General features: G+C 46.2%; 1 protein-coding gene across 4 annotated transcripts; it reads right to left on the bottom strand.

Annotated features, from left to right (window-relative positions):
* Nucleotides 1–1844: 1844 nt before the first annotated feature.
* On the bottom strand, nucleotides 1845–21375 carry fhdc1 (FH2 domain containing 1). Of its 4 annotated transcripts, none has more exons than XM_053857947.1 (13): nucleotides 21254–21375; nucleotides 11221–11341; nucleotides 10681–11151; nucleotides 9853–9914; nucleotides 8139–8241; nucleotides 7971–8056; nucleotides 7641–7741; nucleotides 6852–6922; nucleotides 6642–6749; nucleotides 6233–6303; nucleotides 5997–6114; nucleotides 5750–5914; nucleotides 1845–5648 (listed from the first exon to the last, which is right to left on the bottom strand). In XM_053857947.1, exons 2-13 carry the CDS (start codon nucleotides 11227–11229, stop codon nucleotides 3585–3587), a joined length of 3429 nt encoding a protein of 1142 aa, XP_053713922.1. In that variant the 5' UTR covers nucleotides 11230–11341; nucleotides 21254–21375; the 3' UTR covers nucleotides 1845–3584. The 4 variants fall into 4 exon arrangements, with proteins under 4 accessions (XP_053713922.1, XP_053713923.1, XP_053713924.1 ...); XM_053857948.1 differs by lacking the exon at nucleotides 21254–21375 and adding an exon at nucleotides 16801–16866; XM_053857949.1 differs by having other exon boundaries at nucleotides 10681–11341.
* Between the last annotated feature and the right edge of the window lie 434 nt (nucleotides 21376–21809).

Here is a 21809-nt window from a genome sequence, read left to right as displayed (position 1 = left end):
TGAATAAAGTTCGGTCATGAGATTAACATTATTATTATTATTTTTTGCCCCTGTAGTATCGGAATAACGTTCGACTGGGACCCAAAGCGTGAACTCTGCTGCACTCTTGTGGCCATGTCTATAATGACATGACAAAACATGGTTTTACTTCAAATAGCATTGAACATTATTTACCCACGTGTTTGAAACACGCATTCAAATGCGTTAACAATGGTTAAATACGGCATAATATATTTGGTTGAGGGACTTCAGAAAATAAACGTCTCCTTGTATTTATCACTTCCGCAGTGACCTCTCCTCATTTACTTGAATTATCCAAACTTAAATACGGTAAAACAGAATAAAAGAGTGGTGAACTCTGTCACGCAGGACTCAATCTGACACGATGCAGTTGCACTGCTCTCACCGCGCTCCAGAAAATCACTTCCGTTTAACCCCTTCAGAACAAGACGTCAAGACCAGATATACTAACATTAACTCGTCGCGCTTCGGACCATGACATGAAAATAAAGTACTTCAACAGGAACTATTTGTTCAATCGTTTTCCTCTAGATAGCGACTGTCAGGGCAATTTATTTGGGAGGGAATTTGAGCGCCAAGAGACGTTCTGATGGGGAGTATTTATAAAAAGAAAAAGGCCAGGTGGGTGGTTGTCCTGTGTTGCCATGGTAACCGCCCTACTGCAAGAGGTGGGGCGGGCTGTGTGTAAACTGTGGCGCAGCTCAGCAGCTGACAGACTGATAAAAGGTCAACTATTGTCCAGCTCTGGGCCGTAAACCTCTCACCAGCAGGAGGACCTGGTGGGAAACAGAGGGCGGGAGATTGAAGAGCCACCCCTGAGACTGCGGTCTAGTCAAGTCGCCCACCACCCGCAGCTTCTTAGCTCAACCTTCTCAAACCAAATATGATGAAGTTACCGTGGTTCACTAGTGGGACCTGTCCGGGATGCAGGTGAAGCCTTCTGTGGAAGGTTCCCTTCCCACATCCAGCTGCGAGGCTTGCACCGGGCGGACCACACACACACACACACACACAAGCCAAGGCACTGCACCTTTTGTCCCGCCACCAGCACCAGCTCCATTTGCATGACACAGTAAACAAATAAAACCTTCCATTCGACCTCTGGCACATAGAGGAGTGATTCTCTCAGGAAGCAAGAGCTTGGACAGGTGGTTTGTGGGAAACATTTCATACACGTCGGGCTTCACACTGTTACATTTGTGATCAGCCTTTCTTATTTTATTTTATTAACAGCACTTTATGTTGAAGCACTTTCCTAGTTGGTGGAACCCCCGCTGACCATGGCACTAAATTCTATTCTGATCTGATGATCATTATTGTCTGAACACAAAGCTCGACAGACACATATGCGCTCAGGTCCTGTCAGACTTCGTCTTCTCTTGGTCACACACTTAGTCCCTCCGGGAAAAGCGGCGATGTGCCACCACAACTATCGACACAATTCCAACCGAATTCTGCGAGGCGCTCCTTCCGCCCATCCCTTTACTCAGACCATTCTAAACTCATTCATAAATGTCAAAATTCCCATGACTTAAATGCGTGATCGACGGAACAGAAAAGCGGAACTATAGACACTATACGGCGCAGATGTAAACAAACATGGCTGACCGCCAGATCCATCGCTCTCCAGACTATTTCTGACCCTCCACATCTCCATCCTGTGGTACAAGCGCACACCGTCATTCAGGAAACTACTCAGGGAACATTACAATAAAAAGATGGGATTTTATCATCACGTTTTTTGTTTAGCATGTACTTTTTATTTATTAATTTGTGCATGTGTGCACTTGACACGCATATTGGTATTTGCAAATAAAACACATTTTGTAGAAAACCTTTGCTGCCTGGTGCTTTTTTTAGGCCAAAAAACTCATTTGCGAAAGTCCTTATTTCCCATCACACTGTTCCAGAACCATAAATAATCATAACACTCACTGCAACTGAAACGCAATTGGTCGCAACAGTCAACAAAAAAGTGAAACAAGGCGTCATCCAGTGTCACGGTGCGTGACATCATCATGGTATTTAGCAAAGCTACGTTAGCAGCATGTGCTAATGCTAAATGAGCACGTGCTGTGTGTGACTCATTCGGAGCATCGTAAAAAAATGAAACCAGGCGTTGAGTGTGACTTTCTTTTGCAGGTTGGATGATTTATTTATTTGTCCTCAATCGTCTTGAAGTAACAAAACTCGTGATTTTTTTAAATTTATCGGTGCACAGGCACAAATCGGTGGAGCTGCGATGATGTCACAATAGAACCACGTGGCGTTGAGGCTAGCAAACAGACATGCAGGTCATCTCCATGATCACATGGACGAGTCCTAACACAACTACAACACACAAGGCTTGACATGGCGCTGCAGCTTCTGCCGCCCCGGACGGTTTGAACACACAGAGCTACTCTACGGCTGCTGGTGAAAGGCCACTGCAGTGTGTGAGGTACGACGCCAAGGTAGCAGCATGATATGTTTGGAAATGAGAGCTACACGTCCTGAAAACAGTACATTGTCAAAGCTAGTTAGCAGCATAACAGAGGAGGACATTGCTACGGACGTCACTTGAGATATTTACAATCAAGCAGGCAGATCTGCCCTTGTCAGGCTGACGTCTCTCGACTCAACACTTTACTCCGTGTTCCGGTGGCCTGGGAAGCGGGAGGTGGGAATGACGACACAGCAGAAACCAGTGCGTTCTGGTTACCAATATGGGAAGATCGTAAAAGAACTGGATGTGACCAACCGCTTGATATAAGCGTCACGAAAACCTGCCGATAAGGAGGAAACAGAATGTGTTTGTTTCTTATTTCATTGAATCTACTTCCTGTTTTTACGTTCAGGGTAGCCATCTTGGATTGCCCAGTCGGCGTGGTGAGGATTCTCCCACTTTCCAACTGGGAAATCCTAGATCGGGTGACGTCACCGGGGACAAGTGTGAAGCTCAAACTAATAACTGAAGACCAGACCCAACTGAAGGTCGAGTCAGTCGCCAGGTTAATCATTGGAAGCTAAACTTAGCTCGGTAGCTTTCCTTCCTTGAAGCAACATTTCAGACACATCATCAAACTGCCTTCCTATTAGAAAACAGCTCATGAAACAGATGGAACCCACTAGATGGCGCTCTCTGCTCCTTAATCTTTGGCTTCAAACAACTATTTCAGTGAACCTTCACATCATGTTTAAACTGAGAGTGCCACCTACAGAAAACAAGGACACTGTATCGCGAAGCTTCATCGGGCTGTCGCCAGCTTCAACGCTGCGGACATTCAGTGTACAGTATTGGTGACAATAAGTTACTATTTGAATGCGATGAGTTGGGGGCCGGATTTGGACCCCGAGCCTTGAGTCAGTCATCGACTGATGAGTCCACGACTCGAACTTGAATCTCTCGGTTTAGCTTGAACACCAAGATCGCAGGTCCATTGATGGTGTCACGTCATGGGAGTGTGTTAAAGGTAAGTAAAGTGAGACACGCGACATAAAAAGACAAAACAAACCGTTGTAAACTGATGCCACCGGAATATTCCAGAATATTCTCCTCAGAGGTCCAGTTTGAGTCGAATGTTTTATCTCCACGTGGGCTTTGAACTTCTGTTACAAGGAGTAGAGTCTCGTTTGTTCGCAGTCTTCTCTGAGCTGCTGCCAGTTTTATGGGTATCGTCTTGTGACGGCGGCGGAGGCGGAGTCTCGCTGCGATGGCCGCTGCGACTCGCTGCCTTCACGCTGTGCACTCGTCGCAGGCTTGACCCGTGGGAGCGCTCCTCGCTCATGTGATCGGTGGAGGATAACCGGCTCTGTTTCACGGACGACTGTCGACCCAAGAGCGAGGGGCTGCGGGAGGGAGTCGAGGGCACGGAGGTGGGACCCAGGTCCTTCTTGGTCCTTGACGACGATGCCACCGTGTTCCGGGCGAAGCTGGGGACGTCTGTGTTCTTTGCGCTGACTGAGCTGCTGTTCTCTGTGGCGGTCCCACACTGGGTTTGGGACTGAGCCTGAGCCAAGGCCCTCATGGTGGAGCGGCACATCTTCTCCTCAGGTGGAGGCTTTGGGAGGTTTCTCAGAGGCTTGGCACTTGGCTTGGGGCCTGAACTCTTCCTCGGGGTCAAATCCCGTGCAAACCTGGAGATGGTTCCCACCACCCCCCGATGGGCTTTCGACTCATCTGGAGGGAGGCTGGAGTGGCGCGGGGGCCTCTTCTCGCTCCGTCCCCTTGCTGGAATGCTCTGGTCCCGGAGAGGTCGGCGTAAGGAAGCGGCGTCGTACGCGGCAGGTTTCTCTGTTTTCTTTCGACCGGCAGACTGAGCGACTTTGGTGATGGGCACAACCCTCCGCATGGCCTGTCTCTCACTGCTTCTCAAGGTTCTCACGCTCGCCCCCTCTCTGCTGGCTGTGTGTTTGGAGCTGGACCTCTTGTTACCATGTGTGTCCCCCTCCCCGCTTTGTTTCCCCTCCGCAGTGTCACAGCTCTCTGTGTCCCACTCCTCTGAGGGGGTCATCGTGGCCACGTCCAAAGATCTGGGCACGGAGATCGACACAGAAGGCTCACTCGGAGACTCCAGATGAGACGACGGGGAGCTTGGATCCTGCTCCTGACCCTTGCCTCCGGAGCTGAGGGGCAAACCTTCATGTGTCAGAGAGGAACTCTCCACTTCAGAGTAGTCCAGCGTGACGGAGCAGTCCGTCTCTGTGCAGTCGATGATATAAAAGGTGGGCTTCTTGTTGGAGCTGTCGAAGGGCAGGGGCGTGTCACAGGAAGTGGATGAGAAGGTGCTGTCTTCCTCTCGCTCTGGGAGGTTCTCAGTCTGTGACAGTGTTTCTGTTTGGACCTTCCAAGCCACCTGAGGATCTGAGGGTTTCTCCAAAACCTGGCCCCCTGGACTGCCCTCCAAGACCCTGGGACTTGGCGGCACATCCGTCTCCAGGTCAGTGAGTATCAGATCCCCTTGTTTTAAAAAGTGCGGGTGATTGGCGTTGTTGTTGGGACCGACCAAGTCAAAGGCTCGCGGCACTGGAGCCAGAGTGTGTTTCTCCACGTTCACGTTCATGTGTCTGCTGATGGTTTGGTTGGACTTTTGAAAGACGCAGCAGTGAGGAAGGGCGCTGCCCTCCGACACGGACGAGTAGTTGTTGTTGTATCTGTCTTCGTCGGGGTTCAGCCCAGAAGAGGAAAAGCGCGCCAAAGGACTTATTGGCTCGGTCTCAGCGTGTGGCGAGGTCACGGTTCTTTCCCCCCCCAGCTCCCGGTTGTTGTCCTGCGCCATGATCCAGGGGGTGGATCTCCGCTGCTGCGCGCGTCCAGATCGAGGTAGACTGTTAAACTTCGAAGAATCGCCGGGATTTTCGCCAAAAAACTTCAGGTATCCTTGAAGCTCACGGTCTGCGATGGAGTTCATGGTGTGGCGATGTCGACGGGCGCTGGCGGAGCGGCTCAGAGGGCTGGCCGGACTCTGAGATCTCTGCTGGAAGAAGTCCAGCAGGCCCTCCTTGGTGAGCATGTCCACGTCGTTCTCGCTGCTGCTTCGGCCAAAGCCACTGTTCTGATCCGCACCCGCCCAGGCGAAGCGCTTCTCCTCCAGCTCCCTGAGCCGGCGCTGCCTCGCTGCCTCCTTCAGCTCTCGCTCCATGTTGTCCTGGGGAGACATATATATATTTTTTTTAATACAATGCTTGAGCAGTTGAAAAGAAAACTATCTGGTCAGAAGCAAAGCAGTAGGCTGTATTAGACACTGACCTGCACAGCTTTCCTGAACTTGATGCAGAAGTCCTGAAAGATGCGGAAGCACTCGTCCAACTTGAAAGTGTCCTTGTCCTCACAGAAGAAATCGATAAGCGTGTTTCCTTCTTTCCGCAGGTCCAGCCGCCGCCTCTTCAGGTCCTGCAGGGTCTCAGCTGAAATCTGAGTGAAGACAGGGACGTGAAGGTGCGGTACAGGCAAAAGGCAGTCTCACTGTGTCGGGATGAGTCAGCGTGTTACTTGCCTGCAGAAACGGTTGCAGCTGCTGCAGCAGTTCAGGATCACCTTGGACCTTCTCCTCCAGCGTTTTGATCCGAACGTACAGGGAGGAGAACTCCGCCTCAATGTTCTCCACTGAGATTCTACATCAGGGGAACCACCAAAGAGTCAGGGTTGGTGAGATCCAAAAGTGTAACCCCAATTGTCCTGCCCTCAATTCAAGGCAGACATGTAATAGCAATAAGTAAATATGAAGTATACCTGGCTGCACTTTGGACATCGAGCAGTTTCTCAGGAAACTTCAGCAACTTCTCGTCTTTTTTCTTGGCCTCCTGCATGATGAACACAAGTCAGTCAGTTCCACGGTGAGAACAGTCCTGTGTCCAGTTCAGTCTAATTCTTCTATTAATGCATGCTGTTTTTGAACAACCAAGGTCACTTTGGAATCACAAAAGTGCATCCTGGGGAAGACCGAGGCATTTCCAGTGGGTGATCTTCCTGGTGGGTCACGGCCATGACACCTCAGCAAGCTTCTCTTTTAACGTCTATTTTCAGCAATTTCACTTCAGCAACAGACTTTCTAAACTTAGGATTTCACTGTCATAACATTCACAAATCAGCCACTTCACCTGCCCAAAACATGCCTCACTAAAGCGTATAGAAAACCAACCATGGCGACGAAGTGCAGAAGGTTCATCCCTGGTTTGTTGGCCTTAGTGTCGGCCAGTGAGAGGAGGGATGACAGTTTGAAGCCCACAGCGTTTCCAGCGTACCCTCCCTGACAAGCAAGAGTGACAAACCTCACTTGACTGCTTTGACTTTCAACACAACCATGAATGAGAAACATCATTTTCAGAACCGCAGGCTGTTAAAAACTCACAGCGTTCATGATGTTGCCAGCTTGCAGCACCAGATGGAGGATCCCGTGAAGCTCCTCGCAGCTCATCAGCTCTGGGAACAAGGACGACAACACACTCTCACACTGAAGCCGTCACTCACTTTTCTGCTGAGCTGCAAAACGCTGCGTTTCATTTATAAGCCACACTGCTCTGTGTCATCCTCCAACCGACTGCAGTGCAGAGAAAACTTGATGAGGTTTTTAAGGAGAGCTTGGAAGCTGACTCAGCAAAAATAGAGGGCAAAGTTGTTGAAGTATTGAAAGTCCCCAAACAACGATTCCCCGTTTTGTGCGTCTGAATGGATGGATATTATAGAAATACAACCACACCTGGAAACCTGTCACACATATTCAACCATTACCGCTAATGTTTCTTACATTCTTACATTTTTAATTCAATGCATTCCAAAATGATTTGAAAAATACAGCGGAAAATGATAATAAAAAAGAACACATAAAAAATGCTATTATAAAAAAGTAAAAAAAAATAAAAATTCAAAACAATGTCCATATCAAAGTAGTATTAAAATAAGAATAAATAAGTTGTATTCCAAAAATGGAATAATCTATAAAATGGAAAAAAAGTCAATTTGTTTTATTATTGGCTTTGATGCTGTCATGCTGTACTGGAGCCAGTGCATGGAAAATGAAACCATAAAACGCTGACGTCTTTCCCCTCGACATCATGGGCTCTTGAGTGACACACATTCTGTGCTGCTCTTGGATCGGATTTCTAGGTCACATGTGACAGCGTCCATGTGTCATTTTTACCTTTGGTGGCGACGCGGATGACATCGATCTCACGGCTCATCACGACGCAGGACGGAGCGAATTCTTCCCGGAGAACCATGGCCTCGATCCGGACCTCGAACCTATGGACCAGCAAATTAGAAAATGATACATTAACTGGCCAGGATTAAAATATGAACCACTTATTTGCTCTGCTGTGTTATGAGTAGCCTGAAGACTACTTTAGAAAAAAAAAAAAAGGAGGCACATCCTGCTGACATGCAAATCCTGAAAAGGCGAACCTTCCGTTTTCTTCTCATGGTTGCAGAAACGTCAATTTCATTATGAGACGGCACATTGAAACTCACTCACCGTGGCACCTGGATCAGAAGGTACATAAAGGAGTCTACGAGCGCCAGCTTGTCTGGATCCCCTTTAAAAGCTCGCAGCTTTTTAATCTGCCAGAGAAAACACAGGAGGTGGAACAGACTCCTCCGAGGTGGATCAAACATCATGAGCGTTGTTCGACAGAATACAAACCTCCTCTGTATCGGGGAGCAGCTTGAGCAGATCTTTCAGAAGTTCCGCCCCGTAAAGCTTCCCATCTCCTCGCCGAATGTCTTCAACAATGGAGCTGTTGGGCCTAAAGGTCAGGAAGATTTTCGAATTGAATGGTGCACAAACGACGCAGGTGGTGGTTGTGAAAACACTCCCTAAATAAACAACCAAAGCAAAGCATCCTCTAAGAGGATACAGACACTTTTGGGAAGGCTATGGCAGCTCTAGTTTGAGTCTCCAGCAGATGACTGAGATGCTCATGCTCAATACGGAACCAGCTTCCTGCCTCAGACAAACAAACTGAGGCTTATGGTGTTCCAGACCTTGCCGTAAGTTGAACAAAGATTTTCCTGGCTATCGACGCATACGAGGGACCAGTGACCCCTCACACTTCTCATCTCTTCTGAGAGGCCCACCACTCACCAAAACACACACTCCTCTACCATCCTATCCAGCACGGGCCACACACTCTTTAAGGTTGCACAGGACCATCCTACTTCTGACACCATTCTGTACAAAACACAGATTAACTGTTGCAACTTGACGTCGAACCCTTGTGTGGTCCAAACCACACACAGAGCAAACGTCTCACAGAAATGTACATGGGTTTACGATGGTCCAAAAACAGAGCTAAATTAGCGATGCAAGTTACTAGCGACCTGTCCAAGGCGTCTCCCGAGTCTTTCCCTGGAGACGCAGGGTTTGTAACCCTGGAACTGATCTACAGATCATCATCCGCCCCTTCTTCAGCACCTTGGCTCCAGCAATGGGTGACAGATTGAATCAATCTTCCGCGTATCATTCTCCTTGTCCGCTTTTCCGCTCTGTGTTTTTCAGATCTCTTGGTTTTTCCCTGGTACCTGAGTTATTGTAGTTTCTATTCTTTGTTTGCGTCTGATCGCCATGTGTTCCCTCTGATTTTAGATTTGTCTCTCGTGAGTTCGTTTTGACGACCGTTAGTTATTTTGTTTTTCCCTGATCATCGTGTTTTTTTCGTTTTTGTGTCCTTCTCCTGGTTCGGTGACATCCTCAGTTTTTGGACTTTCTACTTTTTTTTGGATCTCCCGGTTCGGTGACGCTTTTACTTACGATTCCAAAATGCTTATTTTTTGAGGACGTGGACTGAAAATGGGTCAGTTTAGCTGGTTGGCAACTGTTTGATGGATTTGATTTAATGAAGAGACTTGTAAACGTAACCCTTCTTCGCGGTGGCTTTTCTTCAGTGATACTGGTGGGGCTCGCCTGCCTTACATGCAGTAATCCCAACTAGTATGATGAGAGTTGAGGTACGTTTCAGCACGACAGGCTCATGACAGTACAGTGCATAAACAGGCAGGCAGGATTCACTGTGGTTCTCTGGAGAGTCAAATGTCAGTGAAATAGTGTGGGCAGCCATGCAAATGCACCGTGATGCAAACACCTAAAACACTAGTGGACCAACGACTACATAATATACATGTCAAACTCGCTTGGGCTGGTGTGAGTGTTACGATGGAGTACTGAAGCAGAAAGAGAGTTCTGGATGAAACATCTGAAAGATGAAAGATCTCCTTCAGAAGATGTGGCGAAAGAGTGGCATCCAGGTGAATAAATGTTCCTCATTCTAAAATAAATCAAATAAAAAGTTGATGCGTGACGCGAGAGTGTGTGGCTTCTGTCCGTGTGGGAAATACATGAACACTGAGGGTTGACTTACTTTTTGAACTGCTTGAGGAAGATCCCCACATTCATGCCCCTCTTGGAGTCCAGGATGCTGATCTGAGCGAAAGGGACGGAGGCTCACATTTACACAGTGAGGACTATATCAAACAGCATGTCAACAAACCCCAGCACTCAGCCAGTGACACCTGGCCACCGGAGACCGCGTCGCCACGTCCTCGCGGTCGCTGCACGAGCACTGAAATTCCACCAGGCTGCACGTGGCACCTCACACTTTTAGCATTTGAATTTTTAACAAGCTATAATTAAGCTATAATTCAAACCTGTAAAGAGCCACCAGACACCAGTTTGGGTCATGAAGAAACGTATTTACTCTTGAATTACTGAGACTCTGAACACGGGCGAGAGTTAGAAACCTGACTCGAAAAAGGCCTCACCTGTCGATAGAACCAAATCAATTTTACGGTTTTGGATGAAATGTTGCCAAATGAACCTCAACTAAAAACTGCCCTGCCAAAATAACTTTTTGAACTTTAACTTTTGTCTAAAAATAACGTCTGATTGTATACGATGCATTTATATGTTAGTCGTCAAAATCTTCAAATATATCTCACAATTAAATACAAATTGTTAAATTAAAAACTATATAATTTTTGTTAACACACAAGTTATTTTTATACTTTTCTGAGCAAATGAATCGCTGGATTTTTCTTCTTGATCATATCAACAAGTGGCAACTTTGGGGACTTTTTCTGACGATAGATATTCACGGTCCTGTTCATACGAGCCCATGACCCCCCAAATATTGACCTCCACCTCACTGAACCAGTGACGGTGACGGGTCAGCCACATGACAACAACGCACCTCATCTTTGCTGCTCTCCTTAAAGGACCTGGACCTGGACACACGGGCCGACTCTCCGGCTAACACCACGCTTCTGCGCACTCCAGTCCCGGCGTCCTCCTGCTGCCCGAACAGTTCCTCCACAGACTGCACGTCTATCTGGAACTGCTGCTGTTGCACCGCTGTCCAGATGTTGGGCTTCTCCCGAACCTTCTCCTCCGGGATTGGCTTCCAGAAGAAGCTGCGGACGCGGCGCTTCTTCCTGTGGTTGCCGAAGTTGGCAGAGGCAGGTGGGGGTGGAGGAGCCCCCGGTGGTGGCGGTGGCAGCGGAGGCGGAGGAGGGGCACGATGCTGGTGTGCGTGTCCAGACATGGAGGACGTGTCTGAGGTAGTGATGGAGGACGTGGTGCAGCTACTCCCGTCGCTGCTGCTGCAGCTCTCTGGCTCATTGACGTGGGACGCACAACTCATCACCAGCATCACATGGACGACCTGTCAGCGCAAAAGCTGACTCAAATATCCACGCAGAACTCTTCCGGTGACATCAACATGGGAACATACATTTCCCATCTACTGTTCCAGCAGTACTGTGTCCGACTCCATGACTGTGGAGGAGCTGAATGCAGCCTGTGAAGGTGACCTTTCAGGGGAAGTGGGCTGTGGCCGCCACCGCGGAGGAGCCCTGCAGAAGCAACAACAACAAGAGGACGGGATTACACCGGGGCACTCAGGCATGCTGTCGCGGCCAATCAGAAAGCGGGGAAATTACGGGGCGCGACGGATCAAAGGGGACCTGCTACCTGCCTTTGAAGTGGGGCCACGGAGTGTGAAACACCCAGAGACATGATGGTCAAAGCCTAGTTTCTGTTACCTAATCTAACCATTTATACCGCAGGAGAAAGAGTTGTGTAATCCCATTAAAGCAACAAGGGGTTGACTTCACCTCCCAAATACGTTTAGTGGACTCTTTGCATTAAACACAACACGACACAGCACAGAAGGAAACCTTGGGTGGAGGAGTGCAGATCTTAATCCCATGGCTCCACAACAAAGGGAACTTTCATTTGCCTTTGAACTGTCAAACGTAATCCCTGGCTCAGCTGCGTCTCGTTCATATTGCATCAGATTAAAGGACAATAAATAAATCAGCCACAGCATTAAAGCAATTAACTTGAACTGAACCAATTAGCAATGAATGGTCCTGAAGAAAAACAACCTGTGGTCTCTCATGGCTTTGAATGAGAGTGTCTGTTGCCACAGGGATGAGACTGTTGTGAAGCAACGACAGCAACAACACAAGACGAAACAGCAGCCAGTCTTTGTGAATACACAGCTGTGCGACCAAAGTGAGGAAGGAGAGCGAAAATATTACTGACAGTTATGTTTGAGAAGACACGTATATGTGGTGGAAAAACAATTTCAAATTGCATTTTTGACATTGAAAATCAGAATATTTCAATTATTTGACATGAGTAGAAAAACAGGCGACAGGGGTAATGACACAGGGGAATGTGGGAGAAACAGACCTCAGAGGATTTTCAGACAGCACAGTGTATGATAAGTTTAGGGACAATGTATGGGAGCACAAAGGACACTGTCAACAACAAAAACTAGGACTGCTGAAGCAGAAAAAAACAAGGAGGAGTCATACGTTACGGAGAGAGGAGTTTAGTTTCACAAATGTGACCTGGATATTTATATTTTACTGTTTTACAAGTGATTAAAATGGGCTAACAAACAAGGCGCTATCTAAATGTCTCCAGCTCATGTGAGCACTTATTATCCTGATGTTCATGTGGCGCTGAAAGTGACTTCTTTCTTCAAGCAGGGAAGTAACACAAGGGTTAAACTGCTTTGATTTTTGACATGAAAGTCACAATATTTATTAGATGCATCATCCCTAACAAAACTCCTCTCACTCCGAGTCTCTATATGAGTTAAACCTCGGGGTCTAGTTTACAGTTATGAGGGCAGCAGTGTAGGAGCGACATGGTCCAGTTTCAAGCGAGTCTTTCGCTCACTTACCACAGTGATCTGATCCTCGGCTGAGACAAAGAGACCAACAAGAGTTTTGACAATGTGAAGACACATGAGTGTTGCCGCTTTGATCGAAAGAATTTGCTTCAGGGGGAAATAAGACTCAACCCAGAGGACGTCTTTAACACCAACCCTTATGTATGTAAATGCATTCAGTCTTGACCCAATGTCAGGTGATGCAACTCTTACTGTTCTATCTGCTCCTCTGAGGCGCTCTGAACCACCCGATCTGCAGGGATCTTTACTAATTGATCACCTGACGTCACAGATGTCCTTGTGTCGCCCTCGGCGGCCAGTGCCTTCTGGAGCAACACTCATGTCTAATTCACGAGGGAGTCGGTCCGTCTGACCTCACGCTGAGTCAACCTGAGAAACATGGAAGCGAGTAAATGAGGCAATACTAAAACTGACCAGGCAAACATTTAGAGGGAGACTCGAACTTGAAACAAGCTCAACATCACGATCTCCACTTCACACGTCGATCTATTTCTACCTGAGATGATCACAGACGAAATCTGCTGCGTTTGTGCAACACGGATACAAAGGGATTCATGGCACATGGTTACCACGGCAGCAGTCGACATGTCAGCAACATGTGTCAGACACCTGTCAGTCCCTCCCGCCTCCCTCCACTATTTACTGCCTAAACTGCTGACAAACAATCGCGGATTTCCTCAGAATTGGACCTATGAATTGTCAAAACGTCAACATTATATTCACACTGCGTGAATGATCTGACAGTTGTTTATTTGCTGCAAGAGAGGTAACAATGTACACAGGTGTTGGGATCATTTGCAACCTTTATGGACTTTGTTTAGCTGTGTTCCACCGAGGTCCATTAACACCAGGCTTTTAGCTAGGATTTCTTACTGTACTCTTTACTTCCCAAATCGGCTGCATTTGTCCTTGTTGGATGTCAGAACTTTTCCTGATGTCGCACACTTATTAAACCTAATAATAACTGACAGGTTTCTCGCAACAATATTTAGAGTAGTCTAAACAGAATCTGACAAAAAATATCTATTTGCGGTAGTCTGAATAGGCCTCAGTTCCCTGGTTGCTAACACAAACCCCCCTGTCAACAGAACCCCTCGGTTGTGGCCGACAACATGCTCCTGTCATGATTTACAGCAGAGCAGAACCAACCGTCAGTAACTCGACCCACAGCAGCCCTGAGGAGAGACCACAGCTTCCAGATTCCCCACATCCACCTGCTGTCACTGAAAGACCGCGAGTCTGGGTGTCACGCTCCACCTGTGACCCTGAGGTGTTCCCACCCCTATTCATCTTCATCCCTGACAAAGATCACCGCGCCCACTGTCAATTAGCCTTTCATAGCAGGTGTCCACGGAGCAACAGGATGGTTTTTCACCCAGGAAGTCGGGAACTCAACTGAGGTCCGGGCCAAACTATTTGACCCCACAGTATCCGTGTTGGCTCAGATGACAAGCCGTCCAATTTTCCAACCGTCTCCAAGGCCCCAAAACATATGTAAACCGGATGAGCAAAGAAAGATCTTGCTAGGCTTGAAGCGCAAAACCATGCAGCCCTTCTTGAACCGGAGGTATAAGGAGCCTCCGCTGCATCACCCTTGCGTGGACTTCAGGTTTTTAGCTAGGAGGGCATCTGCAAAACATGAAAAAATGGCCGCTAGATTCTCGACTGTAGTTTGGCCGCCAAGACACGCTCAAGAATTGGATGTCCATTTTTTCACGTTTTGCAGACGCCCAGACGCCCTCCTAGCTAAAAGCCTGATGGACCTCACCAGGGAGGCTGGGGCTAGTGATTCCACTATGTTTGGAAAACACCCACTTGTTTCCTGTTTCGAACTTGGAGATGGCTCTTTACATGTTCCCTTCTTGCGCCAAAAGCCAATGCTCTGAAGTCTACCGATCAGACGGTAACCTCACAACGGTCAGAAGATAGTTTGACTGAAGGTGCCCCAGGTATTAGGCAGGATGCCCCCTGAAATCCACTCTGTCTAGAGCTTTCCAGTTGACTGAAAAGGTGCCACGTGTCAGACCCAGAACAAACTAAAAAACCTGAAAAACCAAACAGGAACCTTCAAATATCTACTACACTGTGCCACAATGAGTAATGCAACCTCAAACATTGCAAGATCTACATTAATCTTTTATCTTTTACAGTATATATATTGTATATTTCAAAATATTCAGGTCTGTATATACTTCTGTTCCCCAAAGCAACAGGTGCAAAGCTTGTGATGCAACAAAAAGGTTACCTGTCAACAGGAACCCAGTGGGCCCCCAAACTCAAAACAAATAAAATCGTCTCTCCTTCCCAAGGTGAAGGTGATGGTCTGCAGCCCAATAATCCCCAGTTAATAACTTCGACTTCAGTTTCCTGAGGGTCAGCGAGCTCCCACAGAGTCACTGCCGGGGCTAAGAGGCACCTTGACAAGGGATTTGAGACTTCCTGCTCCGTACCGATCACCATAGGAACACTTGTTAGCAGAGTGCACCGCTGGCTCACACGCAGTGGGACGTCGCTGTCAGACCTGTTTGTTTTTCACCACTCTAAACACCTTGTCCTCTGCTCCTCCGACATTCCCCACATTCCACTGCCTTCCAAAATACCTTCAGAATCAATTTGCTTTATTCACATCCATGACTGATGGATATGTTGGTGTTCTCCGTCTGCGTTGTGTTTGCACTCGGATGCGGTAAATTCAGATGATACTTGTGTTGTTTGTTGTTCTACAGCAACACTACGCCAATGTTTGCACTTCACAAATATAGGAACTAGAAATTTGCAAGACACACATTCCTGTCCCACTTGGCATCTCCAGTGAGAAGCAGCTTTTCATAATGATATTTCACTCCAGACATCACAGTATTAGTACCCACCGAGGCAGTCAATACACCTCAGTGTCTCAGACCTCAGAGCAGCTCATACCTCTGCTTGTGCAACGCTCCAATTCGGACCACGGAGCCTTCTAATCAGGAAATCTTGGATTTGTCGCATAGTTGGGCAGATTGAGAGCTTCATGTTCTTTCTCAGTGACCCCCAGAAAAGCCAGACTAACTTGTTCATGAAGGAAGCCCATTACAAAGTGTTGTCCATTTAGCCAGATATTTAGAGTCAGTACGGTTCAGTACGGAAATATTCAATGAGAAATATAACAGTAATGCGACCTGTTTGATTAAAGAAATAATCTAGTTATTTGGAGAATTTGCGATGAATTAATCACAATGAATCACAGTTTAATGGTCGAAGAATATTTGCCACAAGAAGCCACATTTTTCAATTTGAATGAATTAGGAATATGACTGAATCAAATGATGGAACCATACATACATTTAAACAACAAAATATTGTTTATTTTGCATCAGTTTGACAACAGCACAATAAACCACGATGGTGGCTATATTCAAGTTTTTATATCACCTTATTTAAACTAAAGCTCTTTTAATGTCTTGAAAATATTTGTATAAGAATTTCAATGTGATAAGAATTTCAAGTCCATTCAGAGTAGTGCAAACCCTGGCCATTGTGTAGTGAAAAACCTCCCTGAACAAAAGCAAACAGATGCTTTTCTTTGCTTTTGTTCAGGGATTCCTCCATGTTTGTTGTTGTTGTTCTCATCCTAGCTGCCACGTGTCTTGTGCATCAGTGGGATCAGTGGACCAGGAACTCCGGCACTGAGCACACTGTTCAGTTAAATTACATTAAATAAAATTTGTTGCAATTGATTAATTGTAATAATGTTGTAATAAATTACTAATAACAATACTAATTATATAGATGTATATTTTTTATATATATTTTTTGGCTTAACGCATGGAGAATTTGGGAACATGCAGACGTAAAATGATGCTCATTGAGCACGCTCACTTGGGATTATGACACAAAAACCACACCATAACTTTCCCCCTCGGATGTTATTATGAATCCCACTCTTTGTTAAGAAATAATTCCTTTCGGCTTCTTGCCACAGCGGCTCAACCTCCTCCATCTCAGCCTGTCCTCATTGTTAAGAAATGATTTATTATGTTTATTATTCATTGGAACGTTATTATGGATTTAGATAAACCACCATGCACTTCAGATAATGATAATAAACATAATGAAAAACACACTTACTGCATCGAAGAGTAACATGAGCAGAAAATCAAACATCTGTGGTGCTTTTTTGCCCAAGTGAGTAATGTTATAGTCAAGACCGTGGCAGGACCAGAGCCTACTGAGACCGAAACAAAGACCAAGAACAAATGGAATACAGAATACAGAAGCCTATGAGTCAAAAAGACTCATATTTATTTCTAACTGCCAAAGAGACAGTGGTTATTTATTCAAAATAAATCAAGAACTGAAATTCTTTCATTGGAACAAACTAGTCGTCTGCTCTGTTCACTTTGGCCCTAGAAAACTACAAAAACTTTGACTTTTGAGTGAGGCCAAACTGTGTTTTCAGAGCCACAGCTCCACACACGGCCATACTGAAAACCCTCGAAGGCTGCTCTTGATAACGTCCTGCCTCGACCCAAGCACAGCCTTGAGCATGTCAGTTACATCCAGCCACAGAAAAAGTGGCCGCGCTCCAGCTCAATCTGTCCACGGGTTGTTTTACATCCCTCATCACCTCCTCTGACTCCAGAGGGAGGGATGAGCCGTCAGCAGGAAGTGACAGTCGGGGCCGTTTCATTGACAAAACTCGCCACATTAGTTGCAACCCAGCCGCAATGATCTCATGAGCCAGCGGATCTGCGTGTAGCGCTGTCATTCTCCTCCATTCGCTCATTAAAGGATTAAAATTTGCGGACAGACTGGGGGGGATTTTTATATTGTTGGCAGCTGTTGCATAACAGGCTTTGAGGCTCGAGGTTTCAGGGACTCAACAATGAAGGTACAGTGGTGCCTCGGTTTTCGAACGTCTCGGAATTCAAACAAAAATTTCTAGATTTTTTTGCTTTGGATTTCGAACGAACGAGCTGGACACGCACCGGGCACCTCTTCACTTCTGGAGAGACGTCACTCACTCGGCAACCCCTCCCACATGCAGCGGCCACACACATAGAGGAACAGCGCACCTGCAGCAGACACTCTACATTCACTCCTACAAAAGACTATTTTAAGGCTGGGAATCCTAGTTTTCCATCTCATGAGTACGTCGGCTCCATGAGACGAAGCTCAAGTTCAAACACGTCTGTCATCTCAAGTGGATCTGAGCAACACACTCTGTCACCATCAGGAGGAGTGACACAAAGCTGATCCAATAACATAGTCTATTATTCAGAAGTCATAATACACGTCATTCAATAGGTCTGTAAGTATTTTTAAAGCTTAAGTGAAAAAGACATTGCACAAAACACCTGCAACTGACGGCTATTTTGATAGTCACTGAGTATCTTCACCATTATGACTCAAAATGTGGTTCAAAAAGTTTGCTTGGCAGATTTCCAAGTCAGTCAACAGAGTAACTGATGGACATTTTGCTACCAGAAAAATATGAGCATCAACTTCAGTCTGTGCTTCAGAGCGACAGCACATTTTATAACAAAGGCCATGTAAACATGGACCGAGGGCCACAAATGGCCCCCGAGCCAGAATTGACCCTAGCATTAAAAAAGTCTTGCTCAAACTAAGGACATAAACACTCCATTCTAGCCATCAGATTTCCAAAACACACATCACACTGTTACGATCGATGGGATCATAAAACACACGCTGACTCTGCTTCAGAAAGGCTCCTCTGCAACTGGGCGTAACAGAACCTGGTCAGGTGGAGTCACGAATGAGACGGGGCGGGCTGCACCGTCTGCAGGGCAGCGGATCAAAATCTCCCTTTGACTCTCCTGCTGTTTGTTCCTTTGTTCGCAGGTGATCAGTGACCGTCCCGCGGCAAACCCGCCGTGTCCCCACCACCTCTGGCGTGGGACCCCCGATTGTTGCTTCAGCAATTTGAGCTTGCTGCCAAGACTCGCCCCCAGGCCACAAATCTCCCTGCGAGTCTTGGCTTCTGAAACTTGCGTGACTTTATTTACGCCGACATGTGTCTCGGCAGAGCCTTTCAGAGCCGAGCAAACGCTCTATAGCCGTAAGTTCTCCTTCAGACTATCGTCACGATAAAAACTAGCTTATTGGCTACTGCTGCCATGGAAACTGTCATATATAAACAAAGAAGATAAACATATTTACATGGCAGACTTGCCGAAGGGAAGCCACTCATAATCGCCAGAAAAAAATACATGACAAACAGTGAAGACACACAGATCACATGACTGATGCGTGACACATGAGCCGCGCTGCTCAGACTTACTGTACATTATGTAATCTATACGAAGACATTTGGGTCAAAAATAGGGCCAAACACAACCAACCTTTCCATGGCTCTCTGTTGCTCCAAACACAGAACTGACAGTTTAAGGTTCTTACATACTCTGTACTGGGATTCAATACCGCCTTTGTTGGTTGTTATTAGCTGTATCTAGTGCGCGACTGTAACTCATGCTAGCTGCGTTTACTGCGCTTGATGGAATGAAAGTTGGTTGTTTTGTTATTAGCTGTATCTAGTGTGCGACTGTAACCCATGCTAGCTGCGTTTACTGTGCTTGATGAAATGAAAGTTGGTTGTTTTGTTATTAGCTGTATCTAGTGCTCGACAGTAGAACGCGCTAGCTGCGTTTACTGCGCTTGATGAAATGAAAGTTGGTTGTTTTGTTATTAGCTGTATCTAGTGTGCGACTGTAACCCATGCTAGCTGCGTTTACTGCGCTTGATGAAATGAAAGTTGGTTGTTTTGTTATTAGCTGTATCTAGTGCTCGACAGTAAAACGCGCTAGCTGCGTTTACTGCGCTTGATAAAATGAAAGTTGCTTGTTTTGTTATTAGCTGTATCTAGTGCGCGACTGTAATCTGTGCTAGCTGCGTTTACTGCGCTTGATGAAATATTGTTTTGTAGTTAGCCATTAGCTGAAGCTAGCAACCTTTACAGACTGAAGCAGAGAGATGCCAATCACTTTGAAAATAAACAGAAATGTGGGTTATTTATTTAGCATTTATTTCTCTTTTTTTCATTTTTTAAAATAGACTTTTCATCTGCGGGTCTGTTTTGCAACTTATAATAAATATGATTTCATGTATTTCTGATACACATTCTAAGGTTCTGCAGTTTTAGTTTTGGGATGAATCTACAGTTTGTGGGTCTCGTTAAGTCAGAGTTGTAGCTTCTTTTATTCCCAGGTTCACTTTTTTTACAAAGAAAACTTGTCTTTGCTTTGTATCTTTTGAATCGATATAAAGTAGATGTAATATTTTGGCACCTTTCAAAGATTGAAACTGAGCAAAGAGGCTAAATCTAAGGTTAAAAATGAGCTGTTTCCAATAATATTCCTGGATTTTTACAGCCACTGGTCACTGAACTCCCATGATTCCTGGAGGATTTTAATCCTCGACATACATTGACCGGGATGAACGACATAATCTCAGAGGATCAAAATGAAAGGGAAATGCACTCCGTACATCGCAGTATCAAAACACAACTTCACCAGTGTTGTGTCACTTGAATGAGGCACTGATAGAAAGATGAAAATTGAGGTGGAGCTCTTTATCGTGGAAAACACATGAGCAAGTGCATCTCTCTGGTGGACCAACCGCACGTGTTCCTCCTCCCAGTGTTTCACCAACAGTCTGCTGGCTGATCCTACATCAGGTGTTATGCACGCCACTTAAACACGACCAAAACAAATAAAACTCCCAGATAAATCTCCATTGAGAGCCCTTGCATAAGAGCCGAGCTGATCTTTGGGGTCGTAAAAAGCCCTGACGTTGACCCAAACTGGCAGAGAGCATTCAGGACCTCACTGCTCCCACACAAATAAATCAAGACCCCCAATATCTTCCGTCTCCCCGTGACGTCAGAGGATTGAGTTCTCCATGTTTGTCTCCGCCGCCACAGCAACCGGGGCCACGCCACCCTCCCCCTTGACCCGACCCCGGGAACGGGTCCTTTTCTCCCCGCTTCCACGGGGCATTGTTCCCGACACTTGAATGAGTCGCCCTCCAATTCATCTTTGCACGCAGCGTTGTGTACAAAAGCCAAGGAAGATGAAAACCAGTTGAAAAGACACACAACTGAAAGTGAAAACAGCTATGTTTGTTGCATCACTTTGAAAACAAGAGTTTATTTAACTTGGACAACAAAGTCATTATTCATATATGTACTGTTCTTTTTTCAGTCAAGTTCACTTTTGGTCGAACTGCAAGTAATAGAGTGAGTCATCACCATTGTCCCCTGTGAGTAAATGAGATTTAAGGCAGAAAAATATAAAATAAAAAGCCAAAACATTTCATTTAAAATAAACGATTGATGATTTTTTTCCCCTCCAAACTTGACGTCACCACTGGCGTTTCTATGGTGTTCACAAATGTGCAGGTAGCAACTGACGCAGGGCCTCGAAACACGCAATAATGTCGGATTCAACAGTGTTTTGGGAAGATAAACTACAGCTCAGAGACCAGCGACTCCAGAGCGGAGTCTCAGCGGGGTCACCTACACGCCACATCCCTCCACAGCACCTCAAACACGGCCACTTACCAGCTCGGAGTCCGGCCGCGTTTTAGATCCGTGAGTCAGAGATACTTTTCAGAGGAGAAAATCTGAGGCGCCGTCGCGTGCGCAGGTGAGTGTGTGGCGAGTGTCGCAGCGCCGTCTCATCCCGGCAGCAGCGCAGCAGCGCGAGCTCGTTCGTGATTGGTCCAGGTGGAAGAGGCGCGCTCACGCGGGAGCCCGGCGCGCGCGCGCCAGGCGGCTCGCGAGCCCCCGGTGCGTTCAAGGGCAAGCGCAGGTGCGTTCACGTACCTTCGGTCGGCGTTGCTTTGACCGCGAGCAAACAACGATAAACAGAAAGGTTTTTAGTTTGTAGATGTAAAAATACGTTCCAACTGTCACAGTTTACTGAAATTATTCCGCATACATCGATGTATGCTTGAAAATACACGATATATAAAGGAGCAGCGAATTATAGGCAAATTGGCTGTTTTAAAAATGAATAGATTGAATGGATATTTAAACATTATTCGGTTTCTCTATTTAATATTATATAATATATTTATTAATATTATATTCAAGGATGTAAAAAAAAAAATCAGAA

The sequence above is a fragment of the Synchiropus splendidus genome, chromosome 2, assembly GCF_027744825.2.
Source record: "Synchiropus splendidus isolate RoL2022-P1 chromosome 2, RoL_Sspl_1.0, whole genome shotgun sequence".
NCBI classification, from domain to species: domain Eukaryota; kingdom Metazoa; phylum Chordata; class Actinopteri; order Syngnathiformes; family Callionymidae; genus Synchiropus; species Synchiropus splendidus.
Note: the sequence above shows the minus strand (reverse complement) of the source record. Positions and strands in the feature narration are given on the sequence as shown.

Excerpts from the sequence above, each read along its gene's own strand:
- fhdc1 (XM_053857947.1), bottom strand. Across the intron at positions 9,915-10,680 it reads AGGAGAGCAGCAAAGATGAG|ATCAGCATCCTGGACTCCAA; the intron begins GTGCGTTGTTGT and ends CCTTTCGCTCAG. Across the intron at positions 6,304-6,641 it reads TTCTGCACTTCGTCGCCATG|GAGGCCAAGAAAAAAGACGA; the intron begins GTTGGTTTTCTA and ends TTCATCATGCAG.